At 39.5% G+C, this 22,845-nt stretch overlaps 1 protein-coding gene across 1 annotated transcript in view; it reads right to left on the bottom strand.

The window, feature by feature from the left end:
- Positions 1-4,735: 4,735 nt before the first annotated feature.
- Positions 4,736-22,845, bottom strand: part of HOATZ (HOATZ cilia and flagella associated protein) — a 34,131-nt gene continuing 16,021 nt past the window's right edge. The window contains exons 5-7 of the mRNA XM_081153832.1: positions 7,927-7,986; positions 7,279-7,331; positions 4,736-5,208 (exon numbers count right to left, since the gene is read on the bottom strand). Of these exons, the coding sequence (XP_081009958.1) occupies positions 5,151-5,208; positions 7,279-7,331; positions 7,927-7,986 (171 nt within the window). The 3' untranslated portion in view covers positions 4,736-5,150. The remainder of the gene's footprint in view (positions 5,209-7,278; positions 7,332-7,926; positions 7,987-22,845) is intronic.

Below are 22,845 nucleotides of genomic sequence, written 5' to 3' on the forward strand. Positions count from 1 at the left end.
CCCAGGAGACCCCGCGTTTGCCTAGGACTCAGAGCCCGGGAAAACCCCAGTCTGGCTTCCCTGAAATCTGATGAGGGGAGCGCTGTGTCTAAAGGCAGGATGTCACCTCGCCCCCACTCCTGGGAGCACAGCCAGATTCGCTCTGCGCCCCCGGCTCTGCAGAACAGGCCAACGCGAGCGGCGAGGCCGGGAGACCGTCTCGGGGCTGGGCAGGGCCAGTGCAGCCGTCCAGGGCGGCTCCTGAGAAAGGAGCGGTGGGTGCGGGGAACAGGTGCTGAGGCAGGCAGTGCGCCACTGGCCAGGCGCGCTATGGGACGGTGTGCATAGCGTCCCTAGAGGGAGGCTAGGTTGGAGTTCTGGCCGAGAGGAGCACAGCTCCACTGGAGGCCAAAGGGGGACTGAATTCAGCAAGGAAATAATACTCGACTGCTTTTTGCAGGGCACACGTTGGGAGGTGAGGGTGATTGTTCAGCCTTGGACTTGTGATAGAAAGGAGATGACCTCACCGCCCCCCCCCCCCAAAGAGTGACCCCAGTTCCTCTGGGAAAGCTTTCCTCATCAACCTAGACCTCAGTGTGTGCTCCTTCTAAACTCCCGTAGTAGTTGTGGTTTACATTTGCTTCTGATAGTAAGCAAAATGTCTTCAATATATTCAGACAATAACATAAGGCTCCTGGCCCAAAATGTAGGTACTAAGTGGCAGAAGAGGAGTCTGATCTCCTTGCCTTTTCCTCTTCTGTGAAGGGTAGCAGAAGCTCCATCTGGGCTGCTGACTTCTGGGTTTTGGTCTCAGCTTAAACCACTGCAATTCTAGACAAACAGGCCTGAATACAGGCTGGGGGTGGGGTTTGGGCTTGTGTGTGAGGTGTGGAGAGGCCTCTTTCCAGTAGTGGCTGATAGCACGGGGGAATTTCTCCAACTGCAGAAAACAGTAGCATCAGCAGGAACTTATGGCAAGTTCATTTACAGCCAGTCTTTATGTCCAAATTAGAATATCTCATATCCAACACACATTCTTTCTAGAAATTCCTGATTATCCAAACAATCAAAGAGAGAGGTGTTATAATGAAAATCAGCCCTTGACTTGGTGTCTGAAACTGTTTCCATTCCTGTTTTCTTTACTTAATGCCTGTGTGGCCTTTGAGAAGTTGTTGATTTTTTTTTTTTTTTACTAAGTTTTAATTAAATATAGGTATCACTAAAAGTTACCTTAAGAGTTTTGTGAAGGGTTGATAAGGCAAACAGATATTCAAATGTGTGGATAGGTGAGCACTTAATGACAATTACAAAAGATTTATTTCCAATATTGCAACATCTGTTATAACCTAGAGAAGCTGTTACCTTGGTCCTATTAATTAAACTGTGCCCTGAGTTCTCCCTTTGATACTTTGGCCCTTGGTCCAGGTAGACTTTGTTAAAGCATGCGGCCAACCTGATGTAGTAAATTGCAATAACAACCCTAATTCTTCACACCATCCTGTATCCACACCTTTCACTACGTAACTCTGCAGTTCCTCTTACTAAAAGGGCAGAATATATTTCCCTAACTCTTGTCTTTGTGTTTGACCATGTGACTTGTTTGGCCAACAGAATGAGCCAGAAGTTTCTGAGCCTAGACTGGAAAAGGCTTCACATGTTTTTGAGAGGTTAATGGTCGGTGGTGCACGGGCAGGCTAAATGGCCATTTCATACGGGTGAATAAAGAAAAATTAAATTTATTAAAAGAGAAGTTAAATTGATTAAAAATTAAATTTATTCCAGAGGGAAGGGCTACACAGCACTGAGCCAAAGGGTATTGGGTCCAGGATGGCAGCAAAACTGTACTTGGGACAGTGAAACAAAGAAGAGCATACAAGAAGCAACAGGACAACCTAAGCTGGGCTGCTTTGGCTCACTGAGAAGTCAGAGAGAAGGGGCCTTGGAGACAGGTTCAAGGGGTAAGTCCTGGACGAGCTGCCGCTGCCTGTTACTCTCCTGGTTGCAAGTCTAGTGGGGTCCCCTTGGAAGGATTGGGATGGAGATGGTGCTGGCATTCTCCCCTGGTGGGGAGCACACCCTGGGTCTTTTGTTCTGAGCTTATTTATCTCTTTCTTGCAGGCGGGAGTGGTAGGGGAGGTCTCTAGGGAGGGTCTCAATAGAATATTCATTGGCTTTCCAGGTGTGCTCTTTCAGGGTTGTGGTCTCCACTGATTGGTTGGTGCCAGGGCAAGGGGTCATTAGTCAATTTATCTGGTCCTGAGGCAGCCACTTGTCTGGTTTGGCTGGTTTTCTGGGCTTAGAGCTGAAATACAACTGAGGCCTAGATGTTATCTTTAGGGAGGAATACTCAAGGGGTTTAAGCCGCATGACCAGGATATGCTGGGGGAGGATAGGTTACCCTGGGGACAAAGTTTTTGTTTTCCTAGTTTTGTCCCTTGTTAGGCATCCAGGGCTTACTGCCCTGGTGAGTCTCTGTACCCAAGTTTCTGTACTGGGTCCACCTAACAGTTTTTATTTGTTCTCTTGCTTCTCTGCCACTCCCTGAGAGGAACATAGCTCAGCTATCCCACTGGTTCATGTACAGTATATCCCCAAGAAGACATGAGGGGCAGAGCTACCTCAATCAAAGGAGGAGGAGTGAAAAACAGACCGGCCTTAGGTGCTGTAGCCTGAAGCACAGCTGTTGAGCCAAGCTTAGACCAGCCAGCCCCACTGACCTACAGATGTGTGAGCAAGGCTGAGTGTTGTTTCAGATCACTTTGTCATGCGGTAGGGTTGCGGGAATGCCTAACTATTACACCTGGTAATGCAGGGAGGCTTCACCAGGGAAGGATGGTTGCCAAGAAAGCTCACAAAGTGGAATTTTTCTTGGTAAAATGAACTTGGTCCAGTGTCCAATCCTTAGTTTGACAAGCTCAAACTCAATCTAAGAGACTAATATATTTACACTTTGAGAAATATAATCGTCAGGTAAACCGACGTTTGCACTGGCCTGTTGAGCACATACTCTCTCTGGGCAAAAGATTACTCACTGAGCGTTAGATGGGCCAGGTACAGAAACTAGGGTACAGAAACTCACCAGGGCAAGAAGTCCCCGATGCCTAGCAAGGGGCAAAACTGAGAAAACAAGAACCTTGTCCCCAGGGTAACCTATCTTCCCCCAGCATATCGCTGGTCAGGTGGTTTAGACGCCCTGAATGTTCCTCCCTAAAGATAGCATCTAGGCCTCAGCTGTATTTCAGCTCCAAGCCCAGAAAAGCAGCGAAACTAGACAAGTGGCACCATGGATGCCTCGTATATTGACTAATGACCAGAAAGCTGATGAATTTTCTATTGAGACACTCCCCTGAGACCTCCTCTAAGATTCCCACCTCCAAGAAAGAGATAAATATGCTCAGGATAACGGACCCAGGGCACGCTCCCCACCAGGGGAGCACACCAGTGCCATCTCCATCCCTCTGAGCGGACCCTTTGAGACTTGTAGCCAAGGGAACAATGGGCAGCTGCAGCTCATCCCACGCTTACCCCCCTGAACCTGTCTCCAAGACCCCCGTTTCTCTCTTTGACTCCTCAGTGAGCCAAAGCAGCCCAGCCTAGGCTTCCCTGTTGCTTCTTCTGTGCCCTTCCTTGTCTCACTGTCCCAACTATAGTTTTGCCGCCATCCTGGACCCAATACCTTTGGCTCAGTGCTGTGTAGTCCTTCCCTTTGGATATCCCTTCCCCTTTTAATAAATTTAATTCTTCTTTATTCACTGTCTGAGATGGTTGGTTAGCCTGCCCATGCACCACTGTTACCCTTTCACTGAGCATGGAATCATCACAAAGGGAATTAGTTACATGATTTGGAAGTTTAAGCTTTGATAGCCTGCTGTGTCCATCTTCACTACAGAGAGCTGTCTGTCTGGCAGACAAACACATCACCCTGTTAGGGTACCTTTTATTCTTAATAGTGCTGAGATGAGATTCCCATTTTACAGCTTTCTAAACTTCTTTATCTAGCCCTGACCACCTTCCTTCTGTTTAAAACATTTTTCTTCAAATAGTACTGTGGCAGAAACTACTAGTTTTCTACTAATATCCATTCTCTACTGTTCGTGATAGAGTCCTGAATTTTAAATAGGCATATCCGCCCCGCCCCCTTCCCATTTAAAGCCTATTTCCCGGCCTCCCTTGCAGTTTGGGGTGTCCTTGTGAATAAGTTCTGCTGACACGGTGGAGTAGGATTTGCATCGGATGGAGGTTATGTCCAGGAGTTGCAGGCGAAGGCCGAGAGAAGCAAGTGGTTGTGATAAATAGAGCTGCGAACGCTGGAGCAGAGTGCACACCCCTGAGCAGATGGGCCAGTTGGACAATGCAGAGGGGACAAATACTTTACCTCTTTTCCAATATACGCCAAGGGGAATGCCTTTTAAAAGTGTGGGAGGTTACCTGGCCGGGCGTGGCTCAGCGGTTGAGCATCCACCTAGGATCCAGGAGATCGAGGTTCGATTCCCGATCAGGGCACATGCCCGGGGTTGCAGGCTCAGTCCCCGGTGTGGGGTGTGCAGGGGGCAGCCGATCAATGACTCTCATCATTGATGTTTCTCTCGCTCTCTCTCTCCCTTTCTCTCTCTGAAATCAATAAAAATATATATAAAAAGTGAGGGAGGTTGTCACTGGGATGTACATGTATGTAAGACATAGGAATGCTAAACCAGCTATTCACAGACCTAGAAGCAATTCATTTCTGTTCTAGAAACAGAATAAATAAAATTTTGGAAAACAGATTTATTTACTTTTTTTACAACAAGAAGACTTTAAAATTTTCCTTATTGTTTTTATTGGCAGTCTACAAGTTGAGACACATAAAGCACTGTTTCTTGTTTATCTGATATTCATAATACAGATCCAATATAGCAATTCTGGAAATAACAAGTGAAAACAAGATAAATAGGAGCTTGAGAATGTATAAGATGAGAGAGATGGTTACTGTGTGGTGTCAAGTACAGCAGTATCCAGTAAGTAAAAGAGACACAAGTATTCGATAACTGGTAAAATTCCTGGAAGTCTACATACTTAACTTTTATTTCTTTGCCTGTCTTAACTCAGGATCCCAATGACCCAGATGTAAGAGCAGGTGGTTTCAAAAGCGGGGGTCCAAGCGAGCCGTCCTGTACCACGTGTCAGCGAAATTACTTCAAGGCCCTGACCTCTTCTTGGTCCTCCTTGTTGGACTCTGGAGCCTCTTTCCTGTTGGCAGTAACACGAATCAGCTCCAACGCACAGAACTCTAGTTGTGCACACAAAGTAGCATGGAAACAACTTTTGAAAGTCTCCCTAATAAAAATTTAGTGCCTTGGATTCTGACTATGCATTAGATTTTGCAACCAAGTATAAAGTTATATGTGGGAGAAGCAGTTATTCGACTGTAAAGTGTGATTTGAAGGGCATGGGAGCAGACCTCCTGACCCTAACTAGGTTTTGCTCCCAAGAGTCAAACTTGGGAGATTTATTTCATCATTGGTAATTGATTTCTTTGGATTATCCCTTGTACCTTCGAATCAGCCCTCTTTATAATGCAAATATTCCTGAGGTGGGTAATAAAACATATTGCTACTAAAATCTTACTCTGTGCACACTTCCTAGTTTTTTCTTTCTGACAGGAAGTGACTTGTATCACCTAAGGTCTGTTGGGGAAGGGATGGGGAGGATGTATCTGTATACCTGGTTTCGGGGGGAGGTTGCAGACAGGAAAGGATGGAGGGAAGAAAAAGAAGGCAGAGTTATTTTACAATGTGTCTAAAATAGTTCAAAATTTAAAAAAGTTTCTACAGTATAAAAACATCCCTTTCCAAATTAGCTAATACTGAACCACATATTTCTGAATATAAAAAATATTCAGAATTCAAAAAGAATTCCTACACGTAGACAGTGTGCTAGGCACTTCGGGTGACCCAGTTTCTAATGGAGTTTACAATACAGTTACAGAGAAGTTAAAATAAAAAGTGAAAACTTAAATAACAACTCAAGACATAATAAGAGTTGAATAATTATAAAGCATGGGCACAAAGTAGTGCTTGATCAACCGCCAAAAGATGGCAACAGTGTAAGAAACTCAGAGGAAGAAGATGTCACAGTGAAATGGAATGAAATTCAAGGCTTCAAGACAGAGGCGGGAGAATTAGCAAGCTGATACACAAAAGAAGTTAAATAAGCATTTAAATTATTAAGGGAATTATCTGTTCAAGCTATGAAATAATGTTTTACTCTTAGGTGGGTTGACATGGGTTGTAGCAGGAATGTTCTGACCATTCCTGCAAAAATATGCATAGGAATCGAAGGCAGCCACAGGTGTCTGTTGACGCTATTGGATTAGTGGTCTTCATCCATTATTTGACTCAGGTAAGTGAATCTTCTGATTGGACTAGTTTTGTTTCATCCTTAGAATTAAGTCTAATCATCTGGCTAAAGTGCAAGAAATTAAGCTGCTGAGCATTGTGTAGACAATATAGCCAGGTGATAGAACAATCTTTCCATTTTTTCCCCAGAAGTATTTAAAATTAGTGCAGATATATTAATTTTTCTTTAATAACATTTGATAACATTAAAGGGAGTCAGCCTCAATGCCAATGAGGTAAGAATAAAAGTTTTATTATTTTCTAACTGTTCTTCCCTGACGGTGGTATGCAAATATATACTTGTCAAATTGATGTTGAGTTAGCCACATTGGTTTTCAGTTATAATGCAAAAAATGAGAGTTTATTTTTTATTAAGGGTTCTTTAATTAGTGGTAGCTGGTTTCCTTTAAACTCTTCTGGACCCTGTGCATGGTCCTGCTCTAACATTAGTCCAGGGAGAAGGCTATTAACAGGTAACTGTGAGGGTAAAGCCCTTGCTACATGAATTTAGATTCAGCAACCTTAGGTATGCCATTGGTGACATCAGCATTGAGAATCTAGAAAATCTGTTGATTTGCTAAAGATGGTGGGGCTAGGCGTGGGTAGGGGAGAGGGGAGCTGAGAGGGCTCGCAGGCGAATGTAATAGCCCAGGTTGAGAAAGGAGGGGAAGGAAATGTGAACAGAGATACAAGGTTGATTTACTTTCCTGTTTACACCAACTTATACTTGCATATTTCACAGATGGATGCAGACACACAGGCTTTAATGTACAGGGGGAGAAAATTTATTCAAGGCAAGACTTCTCTAAATTAGTGGGTGAATTTTTAGAAGATTTGAGTGGAGGGGGCAAAGTAAGAAAAAAAAAGTGTTTCTTTATGGGGAAACTAAAAGAGGAAGAATATTTGACAGAAGTAAACTTACTTTGCTTTGTGGACTTTGCTCTTTGGTTTATAAGGAAGGGAGACCAGTTCTTTCTAAACAAAACAAAAAATCAAAAAGGAAATGTTTTACTTCTTGCACTGATTGAAATTTAATTGAAAAAAAGATCTGAGGTAAAATTATCAAAGAGTTTATACAAACTGGCTTCTTAAATCTGGAGACTGTGGGGTCAGAAATGTTCCAGATTAGATAACTTGGGGTTCATAAAGGAGATTGTGTTTGTACCTTCATAAGTTTACAGGATGCTATTGTTGTTTTTATTAAGTTTTTTCCCCCTCTTATTTAGCCTTTGCTTTTTCACGACCTAAATAAGATCAATCATTGTAAAATAAATACTAGCTCTGAAGTAGCCCATGTCAATATACTACAGCTTTATACTCTATGATAAAAAGCTCACTGACAGTAATGCCTCATTTCTCTGCAGCAGAGCTGGCACACTCTGGAGGTATCTTTGGTTTATCAAGGATTGCCAAATTATCTGAAGTCTATACCCTGCCACCCTGTAGTATATGAAAGGTGCAGGACCATGTGTATCTAGATTTAAAGGGTCAATCTCTGAGAATTTGCCATAGTTTATCACCACCCCCTCAACCAGACAGATTTGTCCAAATGCCTCACTATGAGTCTCACCGAGATCCTTTCTTCTCTTTGTTTTCTTAAGAGTTGGAGAATCTCATCTCTCCTTTTAGCCTGTTTAAAGAGGAAAAAAAGTGGGAGAGTCTTTTGAGCCATTACATTTTTCTTCTTGCTTTCTGGGGCAGAATTAACAATATATTTTCCCATGATAGATTTATATTTTTCATTGGTAACACAATGCAGTTTTTATTCCAGGGGATGCTGCTCTGAAAAATAATTTGATTTTGATCCCAAATAAAAGGGGTTTTCTTGTGCATCTAATGATTAACTTTTATTAAGACTTTAATACATGAACTATGCCAAGAGCTTTATATACATTATGTCATTATTTTTTTTATAATAACTCATAAGTTTGACTATTATCCCATTTTATAGATGAAGAATACTAAGGTTAAGTAGCTTACCCAAGCTGTTAAGTGCAGAACTGCATTTGATACCAGCTGTAACTGACAACAGATTCGAAGCTAATGACCATCACACTAAATTGCCATTAAGCAACAGAAAGATACAAAATCAGCAAGCTCAAACCACATGCCACCACCTAAGTCCAACAACAGGGCTCTTTCTAGTAGCTTGCCTACGAAACAGTATATTCTCTCGTTTCTTCTGTCTTAGATATTGAGACATGCACATTCTCAAGTTTTTCTAAGTGTAAAGAACGAATTTAAGGCAGGAATGATTTATCAAGACACAGACTATATAAAAAGAGGCAAATATAGGAACAATTTTTTTTTTCTTCATAGAATCCACTTATACTCAGTTTTGGAGATAGCCATACAGAAAATTGTATCTGAAGTATTTGAAAATAAAAACCTGAGAATCAGACAAATAAAACTTGTAACTTCAAATGGCCAAATAAAATGAAAGAAACTCTGTTTAGATCAAGACTAAATGCAAGAGGATTCTGGTCAAGAGGGCCGTGAAGGTAAATGTGGTGCTTGCTTGCTTCCACGACCACATCAGAGTATAACTAAACTGCAGAACAACCATCAATCAGAACCACCTGAAATTTAGCTGAAAGGAAGTTCTACAGCTAAAGATACCAAGAGGAAGCCACACCAAGACTGGCAGGAGGGGCAGAGACCCGGAACGGGCTGGTCCCACACCCACATGTGGTAGATAAAAATCAGGAGGAATATTTCAGCTGCAAAGGACCCCTTGAGGATCGAGGGTTCCCAGCCCCACACAAGGCCCCCCGGCCCAGGGTTCCAGTGCCAGGAAGAGAAGTCCCCCTAATTTCTGGCTGTAAAAACCAGGGGAATTAATGTTGAGTGAGACAGAGGCTGTTGGAGTCCCAGCAGTTCCTCTTAAAGGGCCCGCACACACACTTACTTGACTCACTCCCTCTGAGCTGTAGTGCTGGGACAGAAGTTCCAAAGGCACCAGGAACGTATAGGGAGAAACTAAAGTGTCTGGCATCAGTGTGAGAACTGGAGGGACAACTTTTTCCCAGGTAGAAGTGCTGGCAGAAGCCATTGTTCCTTTGCTGAGCCCTTTCCCCACAGATCCAGCAAGAGGGCACTATATCTGAGTCTCCATCAACCTGGCTATCACTGTTCGCCCAGACTTGGTGATTCCCTGAGACCCCATCCCACCAACTTGTAGGCCTACCTAAGCTTTTTCCAGTGGCTTTGCCATACAAATGACCTATCTTGTTTCATGCTTCAGACTTCCCTAAAATCTCTCAAACAAGCAGCATCTGGCCTCAAATTGCCCTGCTCCTCTTGCCTAAATGGCCCCAGCCTTGGCACTAGTGACAGATGGCCTTGGTTAGCAGCTTGGCCTCTCCTGAGCACCTCTAAGCTCAGCACAAATAGCAGCTATCTGCAGATGACTCTGTAGCTCATGCTGGGTGGCTCCAAGCAGATTGCAGAAGGTGCTGGACCTCCTGGGAAGCCCCAGAATTAGTGCACCTGGTGGACAGCTTCAGACCATGCCAAAGCACCCCCCAACCACCCCCACAAGTGACCCACTTAAAGGGTGAACACAGCAGGCACTAGAGTCCCATTGAAATAAGTCCTGCTCTATGAGGTGGGCCCCTGCACAATTGATCATCCATGGTGGTTGCAGCCAGTCCTTGCAACCAATTGGCCTGGGGGTACATCCCTCCCATTGTCATGCCAACAGCAATCAAGACTCAACTACAACAGGAGAGTGTACACAGTCCACATGGTGGGGCTTACCTGGAGTGCCCAGCTTGAGTGAATGGCAAGGCTGTGCCACTGGACCCTAGAGGATACCTACTACATTAGGCCACTCTACCAAGCCTGGGAGAAGTAGCAGCTCTACCTAATACATAGAAATAAACACAAGGAGGCTGCCAAAATGAGAAGACAAAGAAACATGTCCAAAATGAAAGAACAGAACAAAACTCCAGAAAATGAACTAAACAAAATGGAGACAAACAATCTACTAGATGCAGAGTTCAAAACACTGGTTATAAGGATGCTCAATGAACTTAGGGGAAGAGTAGATGAACTTAGAGGGAACATCAACAGCATAAAAAGGGACATGAAACCATAAAAATGAACCAGTTAGAAATGAAGGATACACTAAGTGAAATGAAGAATTTTCAAGGAATCAACAGCAAAGTAGATGAAGCTGAGAATCAGGTCAGTCATTTTACCGTATGAGGAAGCAAAAAATACCCAATCAGAACAGCAAAACAAACAAACAAAAGGAATCTAAAAGAACAAGGATAGTGTAAAGAGCCTCTGGGACAACTTCGGTTGTACTAACATTCACATCATGGAGGTGCTGGAAGGAGAAAAGAGAGAGCAAGGACATGAAAACCTATTGTAAAAAAATAATGACAGAAAACTTCCCTAACCTGGTGAAGGAAATAGACATACAAGTCCAGGAAACACAGAGAATTCCAAATAAGAAGAACCAAAAGTGACCCACATGAAGACACATCATAATTAAAATACAAAAGGTTAAAAGCAGCAAGAGAAAAGCAATTAGTTACCTACAAGGGAGTGCCCATAAGACTGTCAGCGGATTTCTCAACAGAAACATTTCAGGCCAAAAGGCATTGGCAAGAAATACTCAAAGTGATGAAAAATACGGACCTACCCAGCAAATCTATCACTTAAAATCAAAGGACAGATAAAGAGCTTCCCAGACAGAAAAAAGCTAAAAGAGCCCATCATCACCAAACCAGTATTAAATGAATTATTAAAGGATCTTCTCTAAGAAGAAGAAGAAGAAAAAAATAGACCAAAAGTATGAACAATAAAATGGTAATAAATATCTATCAATTGAATCTAAAAAACAAAATAAACAAGCATAACAGAAACAGACTCATAGATACAGAGAACATTTTAATGGTTGACAGAGGAAAGGGGCTTGGGGAGGTTGGGTGAAAAGGTGAAGGGATTAAGAAGTACAAACTGGTTGTTACAGAATAGCCATGGGGATGTAAAGTACAGCCTAGGGAATATAATAATATTTTAATAACTATTATGGTGTCAGATGGATACGAGATTTATCAGGATGATCACTTAGTAAGTTATATAATGTCTAATCACTGGGTTGTACACCTGAAACTAATATAATATTGTATGTCAACTGTAACTGAAAACTAAAAATGATTTAAAACAACACTAGAAGCAATACATAATTGAGCACAGACATAGATTTGTCATCACGAAGTAAAAATTCTAAGTCATCCATTGGTCCATTCAAATTTATTGAGCACTGCACTATTTTCCCAGGGAGGCTGTAACAAAGTATCAAACTGGGTGGCTTAAAACAACATATTTTTGTCTCAGTTCTGGAGGCTAGAAGTGCAAAATCAAGGTGTCCACAGGGTTATGCTCCCACCGAAACCTGTGGGGAAATCCTTCCCTGCCTCTTCCTAGCTTCTGGTGGTTTGCAGGCAATTTTTGGCATTCCTTGGCTTGCAGCTCTATAACTCCAATCTCTGCCTTCATTGTCACATTGTTTTCTTCCTGTGTTTCTGTCTTCATATGGCTGTCTGATAAGGACACCAATCATATAGGATTACGAGCCAACCCTACTTCAGTATTAATTTCTTAACTAATATAATCTGCAATGACTATTTCCAAATAAGGTCACTTTTTGAGGTACCAGGGGCTAGGACTTCGCACAGATTTTTGAGGGGTGCACATTTCAATCCATAATGAGCACCTATGATGTCGCATTACTGTGTGAGGGGCTGAACAAAAACTCAATTCCTTCCTGTAAAGTGATTGTAGATTTGTGGAGAAAAAGACAATAGCAAAAGGAAAAAAGCAAATAGTTTCAAATGTGCTATGATGGGGTCAGTATATCAAGTGCAGTTAGAGAACTGAAGAAGGATCCTTAATTCAGACTAAAGTGTGTATGTATCTGTCAGGGGGACTCAGAGAAGATGTCCCAGAGGAGGTGATGTACAAGCTTGGACCTGAAAGTGGTAATCACCAGATAATAATAGGGACAAGATGAGAAGAAAGCTTTTGAGGAAACAGGGTGTGCAAAACCCCAGAAGTTGCTGCATTGCTAAGTGATTCCTCAAGGTGATTCTTCAGTCCCGATACCTGCAAGAGGATCTGCCACCCTCAGGCATGCTCTGAGACACATGAGAGGAGGAACGTGTGCTGGGGAAGAGGTAATCAGCAGCTGGACCAGGAACACTGGTGCTTTGGCACCGTTCTGCTCAAGTCTTATTAATCTCATCTTTTATGAGTCTACAAACTTTTTATTTTATTTATTTTGAGACAAGATTTCTATCTTTCATTTGAATATTAGGCATCATATATCACAGTTATTGAAAGAAAACAAATTCAGGGTATTTTTAAAACTAAGCTAAATTTCATAATACCTATCAGTTTGCTATGGACTGAATAAAATAATGTCTGCAGATAAAGACCCGGGATATTTTCAATGTAGGCATTCAATGTTAGTTTCATTTCCAACTTTCCCATTGCACATGTACTCAGTTGGAATCAATTGCTCCCATACAGTGATTACATAGCACTTTATATCTTTATTACGGTATTGATCTTACTTTCCCTGCTTTATCTCACAGTTGCTACCGCGTCTCTTTCAGAGTCTTACTCATTTTTCATTCCTCCTTAGAGCTTAGCAGTGTCTTGCATATTGTATTCAGTGATTTTCGGTTGAATTGAATTAGAATTGATTGAGTCATGGTATATGAGTGAAATCATTACACTGTCTAATATACAATTGTTAGTCTAAGCAAAAAAAAAAAAAAAAAAGTTTTAGAAAGGAGCAAGTTTCATTCTTAAAATCCCCTCTGGACAAAACTGCATGATTATTTTCTGTGTAGCATTGGGTAGTCACAGGCAAGTTATGCTGTTATAATGTTTCTAATATAAAAATAGACAAATATTTAGTTACAGGAGTCTAAAATACAAATTAAAAAATTCATTCATAATGGTGATGAAAAAAAGTAATAAAGTAAAATAAAGGGAAAAATGTTTTGCTAACATAAAAAAAAATCCATTCATTTCAAATTTTTGTTTCAGGTACTTTTTTATTATAATGGATTTTAGTGACTAATAAGTTTTATAATGTAATGTAATACACCAAAAACAAAGCTTTCAAATATGATTGGACTTCTGCTTCCTGGAATGCTTCCTGGGAATGAAAAAGAACTACGGTAAGCACATGTGTCAGAATAAGAACACTGCCGACTAGTCTAAGGAATCTCTGCCAGGATAACCAAATAAACAGCAGTGAGAGCAAATCCTGCCAGGTACTTTATTTGTAGGGATAAGTAGTTTACTTGTTAATTTCACAACAAGATTCTCATTTCTAATCATAGTGTCTTGGTTGTGTCCATTAGTGGAATTTTATAAGATATTTTAATGTATTAACTTTTAAGATAATACTAAAAGGGGGTCAGAATTTTTTTAAAAAAATATATCTTTATTGATTTCAGAGAGAGGAAAAGAGAGAGACAGACAGACAGACAGAAACATCAATGATGAGAGAGTCATTGGGGATCAAGCCCGCAACCCAGGCATGTGCCCTGCCCGGGAATCGAACCCCGATTGCCTGGATCCTAGGTCGATGCTCAACCTCTGAGCCACGCCCGGCCGGGCCAGAATTTATACTTATGATACTTTTATGTTGGATATTTTCTTATATTACATATTTTATTTATATTTATATGTTATTCTTGAAAAAATAAATAATCTAATAAAAGTTGATTCCAGGAAATTAGAACATGATAATTTATAAATTTAATGTCACATAGAAGGATAATGAATTTTAGTGTCACTTACAGAATTGAACTGCTTAGTTCCTTATTTTTGGCTGTTCAAAGCCAAACAACTTGGGCAGAAACATAGGTTAATGGAGTCAAATACATTTGAGTTTGAATCCCAATTCTGCTGTGTGATTAAGTAACATTTTCACTGTCCCTCCTGGCTCCTCCTTTCCTCTCCAACTGTAATCACCATGGGTTAGAAGTTTGTGATCTTGGATAAATAAAAGAGCCATTTCTCTGAATCTTGAATTTTTCATCTATAAGGAAAGTTGTGAAAACTGGAGATGATACAATCATTGCTTAACATAATGTATGACATGCGGTGGGTAGTTAATAAATGGCAGCTATCATGGTGGTAATGATAGTGGTGAGAGAAATTTTTTCTTTCAATGCTTTCAAAATGTGGGAAAAAAGAGAGAGGGATGGATTGTCCACCTTCTTTATACAGGATGGAAGATTTCTGGTGATTCAACCTGACCTGTGGGTGAACTGGTGAACAGAGTTGGAAGGAAAAAAGAGAAACATGAAATGGTATCTAAGAGTATTGCCCTGAATTGTGTAGTGAAAATTCCTCTGTCCAGATTTTCCTGTGTATTACAAACTTTCTCCTCAGTTAATCTTCAGGTATAAAAAGCTCTTAAGACACACAAGACCTTATAAGAATGGTCCTGTCTTCTTAGACCTTGTTCTCATATGAAAAGCTCATTTCTTCCTTGTATTATGGTTGACATTGTTTTTACCGAAACATTCAACAAAAATAGTATATGATAGTGTTTATTTCTCTGATTACCTATCTAAATTACCAAAAATTAGTTTTGACTACCTTAGTATAAAAGTTAATTTACTGAATTTAACCTTAAAATATTTTAGAGCAGTATTGAATTGATTCCAAAATCAGCTCTTTGCTTAGTTACTTGGCAACCATTCCAGTACTTAGAGAATCTGGAGACTTTTGGAACCAGTATGATATAACAGTTAAGCACCTAGGCTTTATTGTCAGATGGACCCAGGTTCAAACTATTTTCACTCTATTTTAGATGTATGACCTTGAAAAAGCCACTTATGTTTCAGCTTCAGCTTCCTAACTGTGAGAGAGGTAATTAAATACTTCTCATACAAAGTTTTTCTGAGGATTAAATGAGAATGTGAGTAAAGGGCTTATAGTGTATATGCTATATAGTTAGTTCTCAAAGCTATTACTATTATATAGTGAGAGGAGCAGACAGTCTGAAAGCAAAACCATGAAAAAATAGGCTAAGAAGCACTAGGGACATATATTAATTCAAATGGAAAATTTTAAAAATTCTTTATTCCTTCCACTGAATATAAATGCAATATGTGCCCATGGCACAAACATCAGAAAATGTGGAAGAAAACACATAAAGGAAGGTAATATTTACAAAAATCCATTGCTGAATCTTAGTATAAGTTTAAAATTTTATAACGTGAACATTTTAGAACCTTAAAGAAGCTCCAAAATAAATAATCTAAGGATTTAAAAATAATGCATCAAAGGGAGAAAGGCGGCTAGGGAAGAAGTGGGCTAGTTTAATGATCATAATACAAAAGGCATGCTCAGTGATAAAAAGAAGATAGCAGTCCAATTAAAAATAATTGGACACATGAAGGTAGAAATGAGCTTAAAGATGCTTAAAACTGTGATAAGCCTGGCTTGACTGGGATCGAAGTACACAAGGTAGGGTAGTTGAATGGTATCATATTGAGGACCTTGATAAAGATAGCTCTTAATTTAGTAGAAGATAGGAAGTATGCTTCTGACTTCAATGTAATTAAGTTAGAAATAAAAAGCAGATAATTTAAGAAGCCTTCATAATTCTAAAATTAAAAAGCATACTCAAAAATAATTCATAGAATAAATTATAAATCAAAATATAAATTTAAAAATACTTAAAATGGAATAATAATAAAAATACTACCTAGTTTATGAAATGCAAATAAAATAGTACTTTGAAAGATATTTATAGCTGTTAGTGATTATATTAGAAAAAAGATAAAATTAAGAAACAAGTGAAAAGGGAATAAAGTTAGAAGGAAATTAAGAGCTAACCCAAAATTGAAGGGAGAAGTAATAGAAATCAATAACTATTAATATAAAAACCAAAAATATGAAGGAAGATAATAAAGTAAGTGTTGATATTTTTGAAGAGTTTTAAAATAGATAATCCACTGGCATAATTACTTAAGAAAAAGATACAAATGATTAGAAATGAAAAGAGGTAATAACTAGAGCTACAGCAGAGATGAAAAAGATGATTAAAAACACTATAAATGCTTTATGCCAATAAACTTGAGAATGTAGGTGAAATGGACAAATTTCTAGAAAAAAAATAGCTTACCAAACTATTTTAAGAAAGAAAAAACAGTTCCCATCAAGATTGTAGAATAGATAAACATGGTGCTCACATGAAAATTACATGACTACCTCAAAATTACAACTAAACTACAACTATGACTACATCAAAATTACAACTAAACTACAGAACCATCATTAAGAACCAACCACCTGAAGCCTAGCTGAACAGAACTCCTGTAACTATGGAGAAGTCCCCACATGGAGACTTTAGGAGGAATGGAGACATGGAATGGGCTGGTCCTGCACCCATGTGTGGTGGATAAAAATTGGGAAGGATAGCTTGGCTGCAGAGGTCCCCTCTAGGATCAAGGTGTCCTAGGCCCACACAAGGCTCCCTAACCCAGGGTTTTAGTGTCCCAAAGGGAAGCACTCATAATTTCTGGTTGTGGAAACCACTGGGGAATGTGGCTGAGTGAGATGGAGGCCTGCTGGAATCCTAAGCATTCCTCTTAAAAGGCCCATTGTGTGGACTTCCTCAAACTTACTTGCTTTGAGCTCCAGTGCTAGAACAGCAGCTCAGAAGACACCAGGGAAATATGAGGAGGAACTGAATTGTCTGGCTTTGGGTCCAGGGCTGGAGGGGCTATTTTCTCCCAGACTGAAGTGCTGGCAGAGGCCATTATTCCTTTGTTAAGTCCTCCCTCCTGCAGACCCAGGCAGGCACCATATCTGAGTCTCCATCAACCTGGCTAACACTGTTCTCCCCATCCTAGTGATTCCATGAGACCACACAGCACTCAGCTTGCAGACTCATTCAAGCTGTTTCCAATGGCTTTTCCATACAAACGGCCTGTCTTTGCTCATGCCGTTGACTTTCCTAAAATCTCTCAAAAGTCCACAAACTCCAAACAAGCAGAAGTTGGCCTTGGTTTGCAGCTTGGCCTCTTCTGGACATATCCAAGCTCAAAACAAGGAGCAATCATCTGCAGATCACTTTGTAGCTAATGCTGGGTGGCTCAGGGCAGGACACAGGCAGCAGTTGACGTTGGCCTGCACCTTCACAGAGGTCACAGAGCCAGTCCACCCAGCGGACAGCTTCAGACCATGTTGAAGAGCTACACAGCCACTTCTCTGGGGGCACACTCAAGGGGCAGATTCAGCAGGCACCAGAGACCTGCTGAAGTTGATCCTGCTCTGTGGGGTGGGCCCTTACATAGCAACTTCTTCTCTGTAGTCTTTTCTGGTCCTTGAAGCTGATCAGCCTGGGGTCAATCCCTCCCGCATGTCAATAATAATTAAGGATCAACTACAACAGGAGGGTACAAACAACTCACACTGGGAGGAGGGGAGAGGGGGTGCATTGGGAGAGCCCTGCTGGGGTGACAGGGTAGGTTGTACCACTGGGCCCCACAGGACACTTACTGCATAAGGCCACTCCACCAAGACTGGGAGACCTAGCACCTCTCCCTAATACATAGAAACAAATACAGGAGGCAGCCAAAATAAGGAGACAAAGAAACATGTCCCAAATGAAAGAACAGAACAAAACTCCAGAAAAAGAACTGAACAAAATGGAGACAAGCAATCTACTAGATGCAGAGTTCAAAATACTAGTTATAATGATGCTTAATGAACTTAGGGGAAGAATAGATCAGCTCAGTGAGAACTTCAACAAAGAGATAGGAAATATAAAATAGGCCAGTCAGAAATAAAGAATATAATAACTGAAATGAAAATACCTAAAAAAATCAATAGTAGGATAGAGAAGGCAGAGGATTGAATCAGTAATTTGGAAGGTGAGGTAGCAGAAATCACCCAATCATACCAACAATAAGAAAAAAGAATGAAAAACAATGAGGATAGTTTAAGGGGCTTCTGTGACAACTTCAAGAATAACAAAATTCGCATCATTGGGGTGCCGGGAGGAAAAGAGAGAGAGCAAGGAATTGAAAACCTATTTTTTTAAAAAAAGATAGAAAACTTTCCTAACATGGAGAAGGAAATAGGCATACAAGTCCAGGAAGTGCAGAGAGTCCAAAACAACATGAACCCAAAGAGGCCAACATCAAGACATATCATAATTAAAATGCAAAAGAGTAAAAACAGAGAGAGAATCTTAAAAGCAGCAAGAGAAAAGCAATTAGTTACCTACAAGGGAGCACCCATACGACTGTCAGCTGATTTCTCAACAGAAACTTTGCAGGCCAGAAGGAACTGGCAAGAAATATTCAAAGTGATTAAAAGTAAGGACCTACAACCAAGATTACTCTATTCAGCAAGGCTATTTTAAGAATCAAAGGACAGATAAAGAGCTTCCCAGACAAGAAAAAGCTAAAGGTGTTCACCACCACCAAACCAGTATTATAAGAAATGTTAAAGGTTCTTCTTTAAGAAGAAAGAGAAAAACAAAGATCAAACATTTAATAAAATTGAAGCCCTGACTAGATGGCTCAGTTGGTTGGAGCGTCATCCTGTACACCAAAAGGTTGTGGTTTCAATTCATAGTCAGGGCACATACCTAGAATGTAGTTTCAATTCCCATTGGGGCACATATGGGTGGTGGGTAATTGATGTTTCTTTCTCACATCAATGTCTCTCTCTCTTTCTCTTTCTCTCTCCTTTCTCTAAAATCAATAAACATATCCTTGGGTGAGTATAAAAATAAATAAATAAAAATAAAAATATAATAAAATGTCAATAAATACATATCTATTAACAATTAAATGTAAATGGATTAAATGCTCCAATCAAAAGGCACAGGATGTCTGAATGTATAGGAAAACAAGACCCTTACATATGTTGTCTACAAAGAACTCACTTCAGATTGAAAAACACACACAGACAGAAAGTAAAAGGATGGAAAAAGATAGTTCATGATAATGAAAGAAAAAAAAGCTGGTGAAGCAATACTTATTTATACTAGACAAAATAGACTTTAAAATAAAGCCTGTAACAAGAGACAAAGAAGCACTCAACAATTCCATTTCTGGGTATTTATCTGAAGAAACCCAAAACACTAATTCAAAAAGACATATGCATCCATATGTTCACTGCAGCATTACTTATACTAGTCAAAATATGGAAACAACCTAAGTTCCTACCAATAGATCAAATGATAAAGAAAATGTGGTACATATTTGCAATGGAATATTACTTGACCATAAAAAAGAATGAAATCTTTCCATTTGTAACAGCGTGGATTGACCTAGAGGGTGTAGTGCTGAGTGAATAAGTTAAACAGAGAAAGACAAATACTGTATGACTTCATTTATCTGCAGAATCTAAAGAACAAAATAAACACAAAAACCAAACCAAAACAAAGAAACAAAACTTATAGATACAGAGAACATTTTGACAGTTGCTAGAGGGAAGGGGCTTTGGGGTCTGGGTGAAGAAGATGAAGGGATTAAGAAGCACAAATTGGTATTTACAAAATAGTCACAGGGATGTAAAGTATATCATAGGTAATGCAGTCAATAAAGTTGTGGTGTCTATCTATGGTGCCAGATGGGTCCTGGGTTTATTGGGGTGATCACTTCATAGGTAATATGGATGTTGGGTCACTGAGATGTACACCTAAACTAATACAGTATTGCATGTCAACTGTAATTAAAAAATAAAAAATTATTAAAAAAACAAAGAAATTAAAAAATAGGCTCACCCATTTACTCCAACAAAAACAAAATTAACAAGCAAACCAGATTTATAGTATTATGTATATTAGGGCCATATTAATAATTTCAGTTTTAGTCACCATTTGGCTCATCACTTGAGTTTGCTTTTGATGAAATTGGGTCTACTTGCTGTACTATTTACCACTTCTAATAGTGTTTTGGCTCCAGTAAGTTAGCTTCTACACTGGAGTCTTTTTCTAAGTTTTCAAGAAGTCTTGCAAAGGGTCTATATAGTTGTAAATATTCCTTTCCCAGTTGATTTTTGATAGGGTTCTTGTTGAGAACCACTGATCCAGACCTTCAGAATCATTATGACGTTCACCTCTTAATCTAAAGAGAGGCATTATGATACATTTAATTACTTTTATTTATCTGCAAGTGTTAAATTAACTTTGCCAACACATTTTTCACCCATAGCTGAAATTTTAAAATATATCTCCAGTGGTAACTTTTCTTTTTGCAGTTGATAAATGAAGATTAAGGGAAAATAACAGGAGAGTCTCTTTAACAGTACGAGCAAGCCAATCTCGATGGTATCTTTTAATCAGGATGTGGCTACTTGGCTGACTATGCCTTTGGTAATCTACTCATCACCCTTTGAAATTTACCACTTTAGTCAAAGCATTTCATTTAACACGAAAGCTTATTTTGTACCTGCTAAAATTTCATTTTTCAGCTATGGGTGAAAAAAACAACTGAGAAAGCAGAGAAGATAAAAGCAAAGTTTCACTGAGTAACTCTTGGATATCAAGCCTATGTGAAGAATTAGTCATTTAATCCTCACACAGTGAGGTAGATGATACTATTATTACCTCTTTACAGGTAGAATGAACTCAACCACATAAAAGTTAACGACTTTCCTCAGGGTCACTTAATTAACCAGTGATTTCCCAGTTCTGTTTGACTCCATATCCTATGCTCCTTTTGCTGTTCTACTTCAAACACATACTAGAGATTTTGTACACTTACACTTAACACACACACAGTGACAGAATGGTTTCTTTATCCTGAAAATGTAGAATTAATTAGGATTAACTATGGTAAAGAAGACAAATAGGGTCTCTGCTCTCACAGAAAAATGTATAGTCTAGTAGAAAATGTGTGCTATGGGAATACACAGCAGGGATAGCTAAATCAGTTTAGGGCCAGCTGGGACCAAAGTTAATTTACTTATTTTATGGTTTTATGTAACACTTTGCAAAAATAGCTTAAAGGGTAAAGAACAATCCTCAACAAAATATTAGCAAACTGAATTCAGCAATACATTAAAAAGATCATACACCATGATCAAGTGGGATTTACTCCTGGGATGCAAGGTTGGTTTAATAGCCACATCAGTTAAGGCGCTATACCAAATAAACAAAATGAAGAATAAATATCATATGATCATATCAATAGATACAGAATAAGCATTTGACAAAATCCAGTGTCCATTTATGATTAAAAACTCAGAAAAGTGGGAACAATGGGAACATACCTCAACACAATACAGGCTGTATATGACAAACCCACAGCTAACATCATACTTACTGATGAAAAGCTAAAAGTGTTTTCCCTAAGATCAGGAACAAGACAAGGATGTTGACTTTCACTACTTCTATTCAACATAGTATTGAAGTCCTAGCTACAGAAATCAGATAAGAAAAAAAATAAAATAAAAGGCATCCAAATTGGAAAGGAAAAAGTAAAACTGTCCTTATTTGCAGATGATGTGATACTAAATATAGAGAACCCTAAACATGCCACAAAAAACTATTACAGCTGATAAGTTAATTCAATAAAGTAGCACAATATAAAATTAATATTCAGATATCACTTGTATTTTTATACACTAGTAACAAACTATCAGAAAGAGAAATTAAGGAAATAATCTCATTTACAAGTGCATTAATAAATGCATAGGCCCTGCCAGAGTGGCTCAGTTGGTTGAGCGTCATCCTATGTACCCAGTCAGGGCACAGGCGTGGGTTGTGTGGGTTTGATCCCCAGTCGGAGCATGTACAAAAGGCAACCGATAGATGTTTATCTCTCATATAAAAAAAATACCTAGGGCCTGGCTAGCGTGGCTCTGTGGTTGAGCATCGACCTAGGACCCAGGAGATTGAGGTTCAATACCCAATCAGGGCACATGCCTGGGTTGCAGGCTCAATCCCCAGTGGGGGGAGGCAGCCAATTAATGACTCATCATTGATGTTTCTATCTCTCTCTCTCCCTCTTCCTTTCTCTCTCTGACATAAAGACATATTTTTTAAAAAATACCCAAGAATAAATTTAACCAAGGAGGTAAAAGACCTGTACTCAGAAAATAACAAGACATTAAATTAAAAAACTGAAGAAGATACAAATAAATGGAAGCATATAGTGTGCTCATGGATAGGAAGAAATAACATTGTTAAAATGTTCATGCTACCCAAAAACAATTTATAGATTCAATGTAATCCCTGTCAAAATACCAATGGCGTTTTTCACAGAACTAGAATAAATAATTCTAAAATTTATATGGAACTGCAAAAGATCCTGAATAGTTAAAGCAATCTTGAGAAAGAAGAACAGAGCTGGAGGTATCATGTTACCTGATATCAAACTGTACTACAAGACCAGTAATTAAAACAGCATGGTACCTGCATAGAAACAGACACATAGATCAAAAGAACAGAATATGGAGAGCCCAGAAATAAACCCATGCC

This window comes from Miniopterus schreibersii, assembly GCF_964146895.1.
Source record: "Miniopterus schreibersii genome assembly, chromosome: 12".
Classification (NCBI taxonomy): Eukaryota; Metazoa; Chordata; class Mammalia; order Chiroptera; family Miniopteridae; genus Miniopterus; species Miniopterus schreibersii.